Source organism: Botryllus schlosseri, chromosome 13 (assembly GCF_051294905.1).
Source record: "Botryllus schlosseri isolate E-star chromosome 13, Bs_hap1, whole genome shotgun sequence".
Lineage (NCBI taxonomy): Eukaryota > Metazoa > Chordata > Ascidiacea > Stolidobranchia > Styelidae > Botryllus > Botryllus schlosseri.
Genome location: NC_137248.1, coordinates 1,210,671 through 1,228,716, shown reverse-complemented (window position 1 = coordinate 1,228,716; position 18,046 = coordinate 1,210,671). Strand labels below are relative to the sequence as shown.

The window sequence follows — 18,046 nt, the reverse complement described above, 5'->3', positions numbered from 1 at the left end:
AGGTAAAACCTACTTAATACTCAGAGTAGCATTACCACCTCCGTCCATCCCTTGGTAAAGCAGTAAACACACGTCGGAGGAGGTCACGATGTAACGATTAGCAAGGAAGTAAAAAAGTGAGTGTCCCCTGTCTAGTTTTGCGTAACACTCCAAAAAAAAGTAGAAATGATTCATCACCGACCACATCTTGCTACCAAAGCACGCTGACACATGGCACCATGCTCTACACCAGCATGAGAGACTTAGCATGTGATATGCAGTAAGGACGGTATTACAACTGGACCAATTATAGTCAGTACTCGAGCAGATAGTTAACTTAGAAAGAAATATCGGCAAGTTGGTAGAATGAAGTCAGAACACTATAATCCACTGTTGCTACACTTGGAATATTGATATGATTCTTACAAGCGTCTAGATCAGTGGTTCCCAACGTGGGCGATTTGGCGGCCTAGGGGGGCGAAAATGGACAAAGGGGGCAATGACGCGTTAAAACGGGTATTTTTGAGTCAATTCGGAGCAATGACCTTTTTTTTTAATTTTTAGTCAACCCGCCGATGACTACAGATTGTATACCGATTTTTCGGTTCACAAAATCTGGGGGACGATGATCGGCCTTGAGCTTGAAAAGGGGGCGATGAGTCGAAAAAGGTTGGGAACCACTGGTCTAGATGCAGCCTTCTAGTTTATTTCATGTCAAAACTTTAGCAATGGCTTTAAAGTTTTGGAAATGCGCCTTGCGCTAGATGTCATATCTTTTGAACACCGACTGAATATATCGGGTCTAACGGTTAAAAAAATCAACATCCATCATCCCGTTGCATTGCTCGCGCTGTGCGATCCAGCCCAGGTCATCGCGGTAACCTTATCGGCATCACACTCTTTGAAAGACTCGACATCAGCACAACGTACGAGTCACGTTGGCGTGTACGATCCTACAGCAAGCAGTAAGTTCCTCCGGGTAAAGTGCAGGTGCAATATGGGCGTCGATTTTGTTGTGAAAGTCGATATCAAATAGTTTCCGTTGTCTGGCAGTGATACGTTGCCTTGGTTCAGGTTGATGTCGTAAGTGTCGATGTCCGCGATCGCGCGCTGGAAATCCCAGATTTTCACTGTGTTGTCGGTGCCTCCTGTGTAAACGCAAGGAGTGAGTAACTGGGTAGTAATGACTCGAGTCATGAATCGACTCGAGTCACTTTCTCAAAATACGGAAAATGAATTGACCCCACTTGAGTCAATCTGTGCATTGACTCGGATCGAGTCATGTGATTCAAGACTGGGTGTACCAAGACAAAAATTTCATTGTAATTTCGAAGAATAGTAAAGTTACCACACTATTGGTACTTCGTTTATTAATACTGGTACCTGAAAATGCGACCAGAAACTGTTAAAATTGGGCATTCGATGTCGCCAAGCAGGGCTGGAAAAAGTGGCTTTAACAAAACTTCAGCTCGAAACTGAACACTCAACACAATGACTTGGACTCGAACTCGAGTCATAACACTGTGACTCCACCCCTCTACTCGACGACTTGGACTCGACTCGAGTCAAGACTATAAAAGTGAGATAGACTTGCGACTTGGCTACAACCGTGGTATGAAGTGCATCATTTCCTAGGTAACCGAAAGATTTCAAGAAGCAGCCAGTGAAATTTGAAAAAAGTTGTACATGTGCCCATACTAGAATAGATATACAGTGGCATGCATATTGGCGACGGACTTGAACAACTAGGTAAGTTTTCAGCGTTTCCAAAGTAGATTAGAACTACGAATATAGCTGCACAATTATTTTCCAAATTTGATCACAATTAGAATTACTAAATTTGTGCAATTGCACTCTGATTTAGAAAGACACACTGCAAAAATCATGTGCAGTTCATATCAAGAATTTATCCTCATAAGAACGAGTATGACACTCATTATAACATCACAACAGTGTGAATGACGTGGAAAGTTCAGATATGTGTACCTTTCATGCGACCACGAGGAATATGATGCCATTTCTATACCACACTATAGATGATTTAGTATTTTTTCGACCATTCCGTTTTCATTGCACTCTCAGACAATGCTGTGGGTAAATCACAACTTTACAAATATATCATTTCCACTAACGTGCGTGGCTTTGTTGTAAATGCTTAGTATGCTGCGACACGACCAATCAAGTTCATAGCCTTCCACTGAGTAAAACAGTATCAAAACTATAACCGTAGTAGATAACTAAACTGGGCCGCATGGGTCGTACATTATCAAAACTCGATTGAGATTATAGTACAGGAATCATTGTGACCAGCCATATCTACAACACCCCTTGCTATACAACCCAATAATAAATCAAGAAAAAAAGAGCGCTCACCCGAGGCCAGAACCTCCCCGTCTCTACTAAAGGAGAGAGCGCAAACCATAGAGCTGTGATCCGCAAATTCCGCAATCAACACCTTGTTAGGAATATCCCAAACGAGAACTTGCTTGTCAACACCGCCAGACGCTAGGTACTTGCCGTCCGGACTCCAAGTCAAACATGAAATGCTGCCCTGAAACCAGAGCCGGACAATTAGAAAATTTACAGATTGACCAAATTAGATTAGGATTACACAGTTGGAAACGATTTGGAAATTCAAATTAATTCTAAATTACTAAGAAATACAACAAAAACTGAGTTCACTTCATGTCAAATCAGGCATGGTCGCGAAATGAGCCAAACAGAAATTAGATTGTCGGAATTTCGCTCTAATTAGTCTAATTCAGTGGTTCTTAAACAGGGGACCACGGTCGACTTGGGGGTGCGAGATGCAGTGAGCAATTTTGCACTATTTAATGGCCTCTATTATTCTGCAAATTAACATAAAGTGGTATGTCTTTGCCCAGATCTCTTCAACTCGAAAATTTTCTTCGCGCGATTCCACCTCTTGCTTCAAATTTGGGTTTGCCATTCCCTCCGGCAAATTAATAGTAGGCTTATAATAATAAATACAACATTTTTAAGTTATATTAAGAAGTCTCGACCAGTGGTTCCCTGCATTTGTCTACTCATCGCCTTGTTACTAAGGTCGACACAGATTTTCACCCCCCATATTTTCGGATCCGAAAGAGGACATACAAACGAGTAATTTACACAGCTAACTATGATCGCTGGGGAATTGACTAAAAAATGGTCATTTTTCCGGGCCGATGCTTTTAAGACCAGTTTCAACAACCTTTTTTTCAGTCAAATGTCACAACAGTTACAGAATAAGCCGTTTGAAACATGCATTTGTTGACTCATGACTGTGTCTGGTTGTCGGTTTATTAAATATATCTCACTAGACGTTCTATTACTCTCACCCCCTTCGTACGTTTTCGTTCCCCAATCGCCATCCCTTTGTTATTTTCTCCCTATTATGGGGGCCCAAGACCACCCTTTGGGGTGGCTTGACAAAGTGCTGTTTTGATCGTGGATTGGGGGTACGGCAAACATTTCATGACAGAAGAAACAATGTTCAAATTAGTTATCTAGTTGTCCAAATCTGTCTGAAACGTAAACGGCCAGTTACAAAGTGTTATTACTTTTCATAGTACTACAAGAACTTCAAAACCTGAATATTTTCGGCTGACGTCTGTCAGGGGTAATTGCCAGCAACTAGTTACTACTAGAGAGAGAGAGAGAGATATTTATTGATTTGTCCAACCGTAAAGAAAACAACATTGGCACATGAAACAACAATAAATGAACTTAACTAGGTAGGACATGGTGTGACCTATATGACTCTAGGTAGAGAATTTTGAACAGCTTCTTGGAGGTACAAAACTTCAATATACAATTGAGTAGTATATTTACATTGAAATGAACCCGAATATTTTCGGCTGACACTCGTCAGGGGCAATCGTCAGCAATTAGTAGAGAACTCAAAAGAACATCGTATATTAACAATCGTATCACAAAACATGACGTCAGTGAATGTGAAGACCAACGTGATTTTCACGACAACGCAACTGCTGCCTGCAACACATAAAGACGTACTTCCTGCAATTCAACAAAGTAATGTAGGCTACTAGAGAATTGTAAAGAACATTATATATCAACATTGTATCATTTCTATTTGAATACCGATGATTACCTTTTTAGTGTGTAAAGCAGGCATCATATAACACTTGAAATCATAATCAAAGTAACATAGCATTACCTTATGTCCAGTGTATACTCGCACACAATTTCCGTTGAGATTATCCCAAACGCGTACCGTACGATCGCTAGACCCGGTGGCGATGTAATTTGAATTTGGATGTATTGCGACACAGTCCACGTCGGAGAGATGCCCTGCTCAAGCAAGAGACGTCGGTAATCGTTCGGGCTGGGTGGAATGATTCGAGTACTCAACTATGAGTCGAGCATTAATTCTGGTGACACACTATCATCTTTAACGTTATGAACATTATCAATACTGTTGTGTACTTGATTCGAAGCCTAATACCCAGTTTTTAACCTGATCCTTAGGGCAAGTTTTTGCAACTTTTGCAACTTTTTTTTACAGCTTATGGCAGCTTCTCGTAAGATACGTGGAATGCTGTTTTAATGAATCTTATGGTGCAACTTTTTGCAACTTTTGTCCATTTTTTTCATGCAACTCTTTGCAACTTTTTCGATTTTTCATGAAAGTATTTTCGGTTTTGGTGAAATACACGGCCAAATTCGACTGAAACACCGTAAATCAGCACCGAAGTACGGGTATTTTGGGAGCTGAGCCGGTAAATTGACCTTTTTTTTGGTCAACCGAGCAAAATGTGGTCTTTTGTCAAAGATAAATAAATAAATGCAACTTTCCGCGGATTTAACTGCAACAAATACTTGCCTTACTGGTCATTGAACTACATTTTTATGGAACAGACACACATATGCCAGAATTCATGTAATGATCAACTATGTACGATCGCGTACCTGCAAAGACTCTCAATGGTTGGTGATGGTCAGTTGACCACAACCTGGCCGTCCTGTCTTGTCCGCAGGAGGCAAAATAGTATCCGTGAGGGCTGAAGCTGATATCCCACACTGGCCACAAATGCCCTATATGAATAATATACACCATTTTTTTATATTTGAAAAAAAGCATCAAAACAAATATTATAATTACCTTTATACACGACTAGATTGGTCCACGTCAGCAGACTCCACAGTCTCACAGTGCCATCCTCTGACGAAGATATGAGGAATTCTCTACAAGGGCTGAAGCTGACACCATACACGACACCGGTGTGACCAAGCAAAGTCCTGAAATGTACATACATGGTCAAAATAGTCAGATAGCCAACACAAAAAGAGTAATGGCAATGTAAATATGTACACTTTTTGAAGATCTACTCGACCCCGTTAAAAATTCCCTTATTGTTCTCTTGGAGAGAGTAATCTGCTTATGCCATGTTTTGAATGTATTGCACTGACATTTGTAAATAGATTGAACCCGGCTAATCTATTAGAATTTAGAATATCGTTGTCAAATTATAAACCTTCGACCTGCTGTCGGAAGCCGTTCTTTCATCCATCATTCTGTCCAGAATATCGTCCGCTTCCTTGTCAAGCAGAGCCAGTTCCGGGGCAGATTTGATGTTTTTCAAGCTGTGAGGTGTCAAACTCCATACCCTGATGTACGAGTCCTGAAATCCTGTGAAAATGGGCTTGTAAGCACAACGATTGAGTACTCGAACAATTTGAGTCGATGGCGAGAGATCATTTTCCCCGAGTACTCTCCATGCCACTGATAATTAATTTATAGACGGAAATTTTAGTTCCGATACTGTTTACTCCATTCTTGGCAAGCTACTTAGTAAGGACTAACACTTTCAACCCGAGACTGTAGGAAAGTATCTTCCGTTACTGTACTAAAGCATATTTTAATTATTTCTACCATAATACGTGATGTTGTAACTACTGGAATTCTTCATATGTCCAGATTTCATTAAAATCTAGTTTTTCATGAAAAAATTTGTCAGTTTTGGAGTCAAAAAGGTTTTTTCAGGCCGAACTAATTCGTAAGGACGGACAGTTTGAACCAGAAATGAAGATAAGTAGTACAATTATAACATTATGTGGGAAAACACCTAATTTGCATACGTTAGGTCAAAATAAAGATTTTATAAAGTCAAAAAATATCAAAATTTTGATTTTTTAGGTTAAAATCTTATGTTTTATAGTTTTAAAAAAAATTGCCCTAATTATTAATTTTAGAACCACCCACCGTAAATAGTATTACTTTGAATCCAAAATTTTCTGCTCCACTAACTTTGCTTCTGCCGATTGAAATTGAGCCCAACTTGGGGTACAACGATTTTTAACCAACCTAACAATTTTTTTGCCAAGGGCCAGTAAAATTAGAAGGAAAAAAATGAACACTCCTACAGTCCATTGCATAAGATGAAATATTCATAAAAAAGCATTTACCTGCAGCCAGCAAAGACGAATCGTCGCTAATGTTGACGGCCGCCACCCCGCTGAACGCATTTGTAAATGTGTAGCAGCAAACGGTCGGGGCAACAACGTCCGGGCCCCCGAGTCGGACTCGTTTCAGGCTTTCTTTGATAGCGGCCACTTTTTCGGCCCTGTCCACGTCCTGAAAAAGAGGCAAGTCACACAACCGCACATATGTTGCCAGAGCTGGTCAGTCGCGAAGTGCTCCTGCTTTTCCAGTGCAGTCAAGTACATTTTGCTTACTTCCACTTTATATATAGCGGTGATACCTTCTAGAGTTCTTCCGCTATTAAGTTTTCAATCCACAATTGAATAATATATTCATATTGAAATGAACTCAAATATTTTACATACTACATAAGGGATATCATACGTCCTTCCTATTTTGAAGATTAGTCCTACATAGACCCTTTTTTTCACAATTCGTCCTCTTTTATAGCTTTGAGAGTTGGGCGACCGTACAAAGACAACTAAAACACGCCGTAACAGACGTGAAAACTGGATTTCGATGGAATCGAAGCAAATTTAACAGGAAAAATTACACAGGAAACACCGATCACGTCCAACCGATTACTCAAATGGGTCTTTCGGGACACGAGTCTGAAAAATGACCTCTTCTTTACTCAAGCCAACAACAAAGGCTATAAAAATTTCCAAATTACCGGTTTTATCATCCGCTATCGTAACTTATGTAACTTGTGAAATGTGTCCTCTGAAGCTAGCTATCTGCACGGTTGGATTATTATTTGAAATTTCATGCCGGTTATGTCGTATTTGGTGATACGATTGTTGACATACAATGTTCTTTCCAATTCTCTACTAGTTGCTGACGATTACCCCTGACGAGCGTCAGCCGAAAATATTCGGGTTCATTTCAATATCAATATACTATTCAATTGTATATGTTGAAGTTCTGTATAGTCTCTGCAACTATCTGTTTTCAAGGCAAAATTACATGCTTTCAAAGTTTGAATTTTGAAATTAAAAACCGATAATGTGGTATGCGGTATGCTAACAACATATCTACGAGTGATTTGAGAGAAATTTACTATTCTACTTTTACCGAGTACCAACTCTGACAACCTTGACCATCTCTGCTGGTCACAAACCGCGCATGCCCCGTCATAAAACACAAGGAATCCAGCGATACCTTTAGTTCTGGAAGCGGAATTCTCGTGTTTGAAGGCGCGTTCGGGTCTGCCTTATTTTTTCTCGACAAAATTTCCCTTTTCTTTTTCCTTTTGGGTTTGGACGCGCCCTCCCCCAGTTCAGAGTCGTTTGCCCCCGATTGTTCGTCCTCGTCATCGAGAGTCACGTCGATGTCAGGCTCTTTCAAAAGTCCGTAAAATACCTGAAACCAGAGAGAGGAAACTAGAATCGTTTTCAGCTTTTCCAAATTAGATGAAAAGTAGAATTACTGAGTTCGCAAAACCTTTGAAATTAGATTAGAATTAAAATGAAAGCATAAAAAATTTCAAAAATTTAGATTAGAATTATATTACCATTATTTCGCTCTAATTAGTCTTATTAGACAGCTAGAATAAGTGTTCTAAGTAATTTCGCGACTCGAAATGACTCATGAGCAGGGTTGGAATGAATTGAGTCATGACTCGACTCGAGTCGCGATTTTTTTGGTGACTCGACTTGACTCGAGTCATTTTCTTGAAAATGAAAAATGACTCGACTCGAGTCAATTTGTGTAGTACAATGACTTGGACTAGGACTTGAGTCAAAACATTACGACTCGAATTCGACACTCCACTTCGTGACTTGGACTCGGCTCGGTGGTGAATTGAGAATGACTCGATTTGACTCGAGTCAAAACTATAAAAGTGAGATTTGACTTGTGACTCGGAACCTTCTGACTTGTTTACAACCCTGCTCATGAGTTAAAGCTAGTGACTTGATCTCATGCTCGCAAACATGGTGTATTAGATAATAAGTGACGTCACAGGAGAAATAGCTGCATGCGAGGGAGAGGGAGTATAAAATTTGGATTTGAAAAAAGAGTATTTACAGTAGGAAATTTTATGATTTAGCTTTGCCGCTACAATAGCTTCGCTTCTACCGGTTGATATTGAGCTAAATTTGTCATACATCGTTTTTTTAGAGACATCACAACAATTCCATAGGCTACCCAATAAAATTTGAAAAAAAAGCATTATTTAATTTCAACTGAATCCAAAATTTCCACTCTTCCACATCTTCGCTCCTAGAGCGAGAATGGAGCCAAATTTGATGTGCAGCGATTTTTTGTGCGACCAAACAATTTTTACCAAATAGCAAGTAAAATTTGGATAAATAAGTACAATTTTAGTGACCCTAATTACGAATACTTTCTTATGTCACAAGTACAGAGATTTTCGCAGCATAAAGTGCCGCGACCCACACCAAAAACCCGAAGTGTGTCCGACCTTTGTTTTGTTTTCTTCTCTGCGAGCGTCACCTCCCAGACCGCCCGACGTGGAATGGATCTGATTTCGCGTCCTGGGCAAGCCGTCGAACACGTCCACAAAGATATGGTCCTGGATGATGCCCGATATCAGCTGTAGATTCTTGTCCTGACCCGTGAAAAAGAACAGCATAAATAACGCAAAAAGGTCACAGGAAAGAACGTTTTATGCTTTATGAAATCGACTACAAAGTCGCTTTGGGGTGGATGAGTATCATTTTGCATAAGACGTCATTCTACACCGAAAACCGTGGTTCGGAAAATGCGATTTCCTAGCAAATAACACAGAGTGCAAGTTTCGCAACTACTCGCGAGTTGTCTTTTTGAGCATAACTTCGTTATAGCCACAAACATAAACAAAAAAAAGGGATTTCATCAAAAGCAAAACGTATCCAATTATACGTCTTATGCCGGGTTGTAATGACTCGAGTCATTTTTTTAAATTCGTAAAATGACTCGACTCGAGTCAATTTTTGTGTTGACTCGACTTGTACCCGAGTCATATGGCTAGGACGGCCAAGACAGACATTTCATTGTAGCTTCGAAGAATAGTGAAGTTATCACTAGGGCGATTTTTTTTTGACATGTCAAAAAAAGTCAAAATTAGGTCAAAATTGTAGCGTTAGGTCAAAATTTGTCAAAATTGTTTACAAAATCAAACATTTTTTGACCTCTACATTTAGTTTGTATCGTAGATTTTGCGCTGTCTGTGAACTCATCATTTGATAATCCCCCAATCAAGGATAATCCAAGAATTATCATCGAAAAACTCAAATAACTCCGCTTCCACGGCTTGGAATTGAGTCAAATTTGTTTTGCATCGTTATCGAAGACAGCGCAACAATTTTATGGGGCTGGAAGAAAAATTTGAAAAAATTTTTTTTTTGCATTCATAGGCAAATTCGAAATTTTCAAACTCTACGAAATCCGCGAATATTGGTTGGAATGAATTCAAATTTGGTGTGCGTCGTTTTTTAAGGCAACCTAACGATTTAATCACGTAACCCGCAAGATTCAGGAAAAAAAGTTATTTTTGAACAGCCCTAGTGCACATAATTTAGATTTCAGAAAAGCGGAACGTATATCTGGGCGCCTGGGCGGCAGAGGAGATCTAGGATAGTGCTTCTCAGCACACGCTAGGCGAGTGGCCAGTCGACAAATTAGGGGGGGTTGGATTCTTTTTTCTTATTTACCAATATAGCATCAATTCAATTAGGGTCAAGTACATGTGTAAATGGGAAAATGGCGATCATATAATTTCTTCGTATCGACGAATTTAGGCGAACTGCCATAGAGTCCGGGAGTGCTGTCAATTAGCGAGTCACTGGTGAACAATGAAATACGCGCGCGTATTACGCAGTCTCGGCGCTACAGTTTTCGCAAATCAAAATGTTCGAACTTGATGGCACCGATCTCAAACCTTTGTAGCATTTCATAACTAGAGACATGATACACATCTTCTGGTCGTTCCGTTAAGCATTAGCGGGAATCAATTTCGCACGTTAAAGTCTGTTTGCAGCGATTTGATGTTATTCAGTTTCGCGATGTCACTTTTTAATCAATATGACATAAAACAATCACTAATTAGCGTAAACTCGACCGCATTGTCTCGAAACCAGGGAGAGATAGGAGCCAAAGCATGCTAGGCCCGAGACGCGATAGTTCGGCCATAGGCCAGCAATGATCTCTTTCCCTCCAGGTCTATTGCAGTTTGCAGATACTGTTGTGTAGTGTAGGCCAGCGACGATATCATGCACACCAGGCCGAAGCCGCCAATGCAGATTCGATTGCGCAGTTAAGCGATGATATAGTGTGAACTGGGCCTATTGCAGATGCGATTGTTGAAGCCTGCGGAACCAGGCTTGATTCAAACGCGATAAATCAGGCTAGCGACGATTGCCACGCTCACGGGAATGAATGACCTAACTTCGAGACCATCTCAGCGGGAGATCATGACAGATTCTTCTCGCTAATTGACAACACGTTTCTCGCAAATCCGCCGCGCGGTACACTGATTACACAATTATTGAATTGCAACTGAATATTAGAGTTAGAATGATCATTTCAAAATGACGTGGTTACGCGCCTGGCACGCGCGCGTATCGAAATCGAAGACGTCTCTAACGAGGTCGCATCGATTCGCCTTATTACTAATTACTGGTCACAAATCACTTGGGCGTTTGAGCACTTTGTACGAGGTGGCCGCCACCTCGTAGATGTGGTCACGAGGTGGCTGCGCCACCCGTAAGTCGGCGCCTATGAACCTAGTTATATGTGACCGGAAATCAAATAAGGTCCGTTACTTCTACACCACAGCGAAGATTATTTCGTTATTTTTCGACCATAACTATTCCAACGTAATTTGTGACATCAAAACTATATTTCTTGTGTTGACAAATTAATAAGAAGCGTATCAATTCAGAACTCGAAAAGCAGTCATTCTCTCACTGTAAGAACCAAATCAATAGAATTAATACTCGATTCAGATTTGAGTGCTCGAATCATTGCGCCCCGCATTATTTATAACTAAATATTTCCCTACTTAATAATTCCGTGATTCCTCGATTGAAGGAACACGTTACTCACGGTAATGTATCTCTTGAGCATTTGATACGAGTCTCTCGACATCTTGACGACAAACTCGCTGCTGTGAAACACCCTCATCAGTTCGTTGCCCTCCATTTGATCCTTTCTGGTCATGGTGGACAACTTGACCAGGTCTTCGTGGTGAAAATCGTCAAGATCTTGGCTGAAAATACAATAAGAAATGAGCCAAGCTGTACAGACATTTGCTATTCTCATGCTTATGGGAATGGACTCTAATTAGATGTGAACTGAACTTTACATACAGTACAATCCCCAAGTTTTTTTTTTTGCGAATTCAGTAATTCTAATCTATTTGAGAATAGGCCTGTGTAGTAGAAAAAAATTTTTCTCCAGATTTCACTGGCTATTAGATAAAATTGTTAGGTTAATGAAAATAACGCTGCACACCAATTTTGGCTCGATTCCAACCAGTAGAAGCGATTTTCTTGCAGTAGAACGTTATCATTTAAAATCAAAAACAAAATTTTAAAATTTTTTCTGTCAACCCCAAAAAATTGTTAGGCTGTCAGCAGAGATGATGCACACCAAATTTGGCTCAATACCAACCACTAGAAGTGAAGTTATTGCAGTAGAAAAATTTGGATTTGAATAATATAGTATTTACGGTGGCTAACTCTTCAATTATTTATTATAAAATCAAGGAATTGGAAATTTTGATAATTTGTTAATAACTGGTCAGCCCCATGTTAACAACTGGACAAAATGGCTGATATAGCATGGTAACCTTATAATCTATTCGTAGTCAGCAATGATGACTACTTAGGTTCTAAGGGAGTAGGAGGGGTGGTCCAGCCCAAAATATCAAAACAATTATTTTGTGGGGTGAAAACCAATCCAATATCACGAACCTGTGTTTGAGAAAAAACTGCATCGCATTTCCTTCGTGGTTATTGTACAAGAGCTCGAGATACATGTGCACAAAAACGGGATACAGAATTTGTGAAACCTCCCATTTGTGAGAGTCCAGGTTCGAGTCAATAAACTGCTTCAGCATCCTGCAAAAAATCACATTATCAGAACAAAAGTTGCAAACCAGGGTTGTAATGACCAGTATCGTGGCTGGCCAGGGGCGGGTTTAGGGAGTCAAACTATAAACCCCGTCCTTTAGAAATGACGATTGCTTTGGAATTGAATCTATTTAGATGTGTATTAGCTAGTCAGCTGCGAATTTTTGAGGTCGCTAGTTCGATTTCAATTCTAGTTGCGAGTTTTGAAAAGTGATTAGTGCTAGTTCCAGTTCAGCATTTTGAAAATCCAATAGTTTTTACCAAACTGTTCGCTACTGAAGTCCAGTATAACATTAAAAACTAATGAGTAGGGACGTAGGGCAAGTTTTTGCAACTTCTGCCACTTATTTTTACAACTTCCGTCAGCTTTCTAAATACTCGCAAGTTATGTAGTACCGGTATGGTGTTTTAAGCTGTCTAGAAGAATCTTATATTGCCAACTTTTCTTCATTTTTTCATGCAACTAATTTTTTACTGCAAATATTTGGCACTATGTGTAAATAGATCGCTTGTTCATGTCAGAATGTCACTGTCGTTTAAATTAGAGGTCCTTTCTGATTTGACGTACATTCAGGCTAGACCGCCAAAAATTATATTTTCACCAAGTCCATTTTTTCATGCCATTGATTTTGTTGAAGTCGTCAACACTGAGTTTTGCCCCAGTGCCTTGGATACGGAACGATTCGAGTATCTCATACCCTAATAATTTCAAGGAACTTGTCCATAAATGCCACTTTTTAGTGCAACTTTTGTGAAAATCAACTGCAGCTTTCCACGGATTTGACTGCAACAAGAACTTGCCCTACTTATGAGTGTCAGATACAACAACATATATCAAGTACGGTCATCAAGATAATAGCTGTTGAACCTGTAGTTGTCTTGGTAACTTGATGGATCCGCTTTGTTGGAATATGATGATAAGAGAGATGAAACGTCGGAGGTAATAAATCGCTTTTGATCTGACGAATTACCATCACCAGCTATGAAAAATAAGATGATAAAAGATCAGGAAATATGCCATGCATTACACTAGTTGTTTCCAATAGGTGGGTCGTGACATGCATATTGTATCTTAGGGCTCTTCAAAAAATATCTATTTTCAAATTTTACTGGCTTCTTGATGAAATTGTTAGGTTACCTAAAAAACGCTACACGCCAATTTTGGCGCGATTCTAACCAGTAGAAGCGAAGTTATCGATGTTCAAAATTTAGGATTTCAAATCATAGTATTTACGGTGGGTAGATGTATAATAAATACCTAAAGAATTTTCCACCCAAATACTATTTTTCCAAATCCAGACTTTTGTACTCCAATAACTTCACTTTTACTGGTTTGAATAGCTAAAGCTGGGCAATGACTCTAGTCCAGGACTTTCAAGTACATCCAACAAATAGTCAAATAGCATTTGTAGATGAAACACAAACAATTTCAGTTTCAAATTTTTTGCTGCATGACCAGAAAGAAAACGATGAAGAAACTTATGAAGTACAGAACTTCAATATACTATTGAATGAAATATTCATGTTGAAGTGAACCCAAATATTTGCTGCAGACACTTGTCACGGGTAATCGTCAGCGACGAGTAGAGAAATGAAAAGATCATTGCATATGTTAAGACTTGATTGTTCAAATTTTCATGCTGGTGACTCTATATTTGGTGATAAGGTTGATAATATACAATGTTATATTCAATTCTCTACTACAGCTGCTGACAATTTACCCTGGCGAGTGTAGGCCGAAAATATTCGGGTTCATTTTAATGTCAATATAGACCTACTATACAATGAAACACTTGATGAATATATAAATGAGGTGCCGTACGAAGTGGATATTTTGAAATTGGAGCTTACATGAAACATTTGACGCTTCCTGCTCGAGCATTGCGGCAGTGGAGGCCAGATTATTTTTCTTGAGAAACTGCAAAACAGCCAGTAACGTTTTCTGGTTATCAGACGACCCTTCCATCTTGATTTCAGTGTTTTCCTGCATTCCAGTAGCCACCTCCATTTTTTGGGTCTTTATCAGATGACAGGTGTATTCTTGTGCTATTGTTTTGGATTTCAATCTGAAAAAAATAGTAATTATTAACATTTTGATGTGATCAAATGTACATAGAAAGGGTACAGGCCTAGCACCAGCTTTGACGACTCATGTTATAGGCCTATCTGTCCATCCAGTCCGATATGGTTAGACTTGTTGGTGTCCAAGAGCAGTGGTTCTCAACCTGGGGTCCGCGAAGCCTTTTCAGGGGGTCCGCAAAGCCTATAAATTTGCATAATGGTTGATAACCTAATTTTCATTTTTTTGTATTAGGGAATCACGAGGCAGTTTGTGCTTCATTACGGCTGAAACTCCATGACTCACGTCAACAGAATGGCCGTCTTAGATGAAATGTTCTACTGTGAAAACTCTTTCTAATCGCTAATAGCCTACTGATACAAACATATTGATGTTTAGAGATATTTTGTTTGGGTGTGTGTTATTTTGCGATGATGAATAAAAAAATTCTCTCTCTCTCTGTGGAAAAATAGCAGTTTGAGTAGTAAGTTCGGGCAGGGTGACAGGTGACTTCGGAATGTTTTTAAAAATCCATTTTCGGCATTCCTTCGTATCAAATCAAAGGCACGGAATTTCAAGACACGACCACGTATTAAAGAAATGCAGCTGCAGAATTCGCTTTGATTAAATGTCTTCAACATGGAGAATCATTGCTGCTCACCTGATATATCAGGCAAAACGTACCGAGATTCCAGTAGGGCCAATTTCTACATAATAAGTATGACGTTATTATCAAGAAAAGAAAGATTCATTCATCATCATACCGAGTTTTCAATACTCAACTGTTACAATATATTATCAATGATATATCAGTTCATAAAAGTAATAATTATAAGTATAAGTACGGTGTTGCATGGAGGCAAGGACCCAGCTAGAAGATTTTTCATGCTGGAAAGTCGGACCACAAACCCGGTTAAATGTTTACAGCTATCTTGCATCAGTATTCACTAGATTCCGTTGTTTATATTGGCTATACCACAGACTGGCACTATACTATCGACAACAACCTTGCTTCGGCAATGTTGCTATCTTCGAATGGACGAGAATCGCGTAATTGGTGTTACAAACGCTAGATGTCGCTAAATCTCGATTCATTTTGAGGTTGTAAGTAGGGTTGGATTATCCGGATAACGGTTAACCGGTTAACCGGTTAACCGCAGGTATTTTCACTATCTGATATCCGGATATTTTTCTGCCGGTTAACCGGATAAAAAAGAATCGTTGCTAATGCATTTTACACGTTTTAGTAAGCTTCAATAAGTCGTATTCAGTGTTGGCGCGGCCGATTAACGAGAAGCGTGTTGCCAATTAGCGAGATGCGTCTGTACACATTGCACAAGGTAATGTGACGCGATCTCCTGCTGAGAAGATCGTTAAATTGGGCGCTCGGCTATCGTCTCTGGCCTGATTTATCGCGTCTTCAACAAGCCGATAGTTCCACTGGATTGAAGAATCGCATCTGCAATAGGCCATGTGCAGTGTACACTGTACACACTATTCCATTGCTGGCCTGCACAATCGCATCTTCATTGGCTTGGTGCTCACGATATTATCGTTGACCTACACAAGCGCATCTGCAATAGGCCTACGAACGATATAATCGCTAGCCTAACCATCTCGGACCCAGCATGCATTGGCTCCTATCTCTCGATGGCTTATTGACGATATGCCGTTAAGTGGATTCTAATTAGTGATTCTGAGAGTGACACCGCGAAACTGAATGACATCGAATGTTCGCAAAAATGTGCGTGCATGCAAGCGTAATTGATTTCCGCTGATGATTAATTAGAAAAAAAGATCGAAACCCCCTGATTTTATTTCAATCCCCCTACATTTTCGGCTGGCTGCGTGACTGATCACGTGAATTAGAGCGAGGTATCATGTCGGCATCAATTCCAGTATCAGCTAGTCGTCTTTCTAGTACTCCAAACCTAAACATAAGGATGGTCAAAAGGATGTAAAGCCGTTGAAGTTTCCGGCGTACGACCTGCCAACCTTGTTTTGACTCTCTACGAAGCGCTGCTTTCTATTCAGCCCACTTCTGTGGAAGCTGAAAAAGCATTCAATAAACGTGGACTCTTTGTTACAAAATTCAGGTCCCGGCTACAGGATCCCACAATCGATGCATCTGTGCTTTATAAAGAGGGCATTGCAGAAGCAGTGAACATCAAATTTGCGTGGTTTTCTCGTATTCGCTCATACTGCGCGCGTTGGTAGGTACTCTACAATAACACTGTGTAAGTGTGTAATGATTTTGCGATCCGTTTTACATGCAGACCTAATGAAATCGATTGTCTCACTTAGCAGTTATTATCCGGTTAACCGGTTGGATAAATTCCAAAATATCCGGATATATCCGTTATCCGGATAGTGAAAATTATTGATATCCGAACTAACCCTAGTTGTAAGGATATCCGTATCAGGCCAAAGAATGTAGAAGGACAAGAAGTGTTGATGTTATAGGCCAGTGCTCTTCAACCTTTTTCGTCGTGGTACACCCTTTTAACATTTTCTCAAAACTCGTACACCCCTGACCGTATAATACACCGATAACGTCGAAAGCCGCATTTTGATTACATATACAATACGTCCGGATTCCAACGGGGATTCGCCATGGCGCATGGACGACAAATGCTCAAGAAATTTGATACTGGGAACTTAACACCACGGAGAGCCCTTGTGGTGTTCTGTGCCTTCACTTATTTCTTGAGATATGCAATGCGCAAATTCTCTTACTGTAGAAGCAAAACATCCCAGCAGGCTTACAATATATAATTTATGTACCAAAATTGTGAGTATAAATGTCAAGAAAAGACACTAGGATTATGTGTGTAGTCGCGCAGAGCGCGCAAATTTTGCCCCTTGAATGGATTTCATCGAAAATGTTGGTAGTTTCACATATTATTGTCGAAAATTTATTAAGTCTCAGCTCACGTGATCAGATTAACCCGTAGAGCTGATGGAGGGTGTTTTCGAAAATATTGGGTACAATATTAATGATGATGCATCTTGCGGTTCCTATTAATCACTTAGTTGCATGTTGTTATTTCTTGGCCTCCCACCAGGATTGTCTGTATTGTTATTAATAATATTTTATTACACAACAATGACAGTGGTGCTAATCGCCTGTTTAGAATTTGTGTGCCACGACAGTGCATTTCCTAAAGTTTAGTATTTTTGCTTTGGGTAATGAGGACGACTTTTGCTTGCACGCGCACTCCCATTCTTCATTCTCTCTCGCTAACGTGCGTCCACTTTCAGGACTTTGCTGCTGACTTTGAAGCTCGGTTAACTCTTCTTCTGGGCTTTTCAAGGCGCTACGTTAACAGGGGGTCGGCGACGAGGAGCCTAGATAAATCTCCGACGCATAGAAACATGGCGGAGCCGAGACTAGAACCAGCAACAATTGGTTACATAATGACGGCCGCCAACACACGCTAATTTAAATATGTGGAGAAGATCGCAAAATTATGGTTATGCGGCTGA

The 18,046-nt window shown here is 39.9% G+C and overlaps 1 protein-coding gene across 3 annotated transcripts; it reads right to left on the bottom strand.

Moving 5' to 3' along the window:
- Window positions 1–665: 665 nt before the first annotated feature.
- LOC145453350 (transcription initiation factor TFIID subunit 5-like) lies at window positions 666–15,617 on the bottom strand. Of its 3 annotated transcripts, XM_080331316.1 has the most exons (14): window positions 15,222–15,617; window positions 14,353–14,567; window positions 13,370–13,481; window positions 12,343–12,489; window positions 11,474–11,636; window positions 8,850–8,996; window positions 7,586–7,786; window positions 6,409–6,577; window positions 5,485–5,632; window positions 5,105–5,241; window positions 4,912–5,037; window positions 4,160–4,293; window positions 2,353–2,530; window positions 666–1,127 (listed from the first exon to the last, which is right to left on the bottom strand). In XM_080331316.1, exons 2-14 carry the CDS (start codon window positions 14,507–14,509, stop codon window positions 913–915), a joined length of 2,034 nt encoding a protein of 677 aa, XP_080187442.1. In that variant the 5' UTR covers window positions 14,510–14,567; window positions 15,222–15,617; the 3' UTR covers window positions 666–912. The 3 variants fall into 3 exon arrangements, with proteins under 3 accessions (XP_080187442.1, XP_080187441.1, XP_080187443.1); XM_080331315.1 differs by lacking the exon at window positions 15,222–15,617 and having other exon boundaries at window positions 14,353–14,609; XM_080331317.1 differs by lacking the exons at window positions 666–1,127; window positions 2,353–2,530; window positions 15,222–15,617 and adding an exon at window positions 2,604–3,999 and having other exon boundaries at window positions 14,353–14,610.
- Window positions 15,618–18,046: the final 2,429 nt, after the last annotated feature.

What these genes read in the sequence shown, in the direction of transcription:
- LOC145453350 (XM_080331315.1), bottom strand. Translation starts at nt 14,593, where the DNA reads ATGTTAATAATTACTATTTTTTTCAGATTGAAATCCAAAACAATAGCA. An exon ending in TGCTCAAGAGATACATTACC is followed by an intron (nt 8,997 to 11,473) that starts GTGAGTAACGTG and finishes TTCACGGGTCAG; the next exon opens with GACAAGAATCTACAGCTGAT. An exon ending in TTCGTCTTTGCTGGCTGCAG is followed by an intron (nt 5,633 to 6,408) that starts GTAAATGCTTTT and finishes CCATTTTCACAG; the next exon opens with GATTTCAGGACTCGTACATC.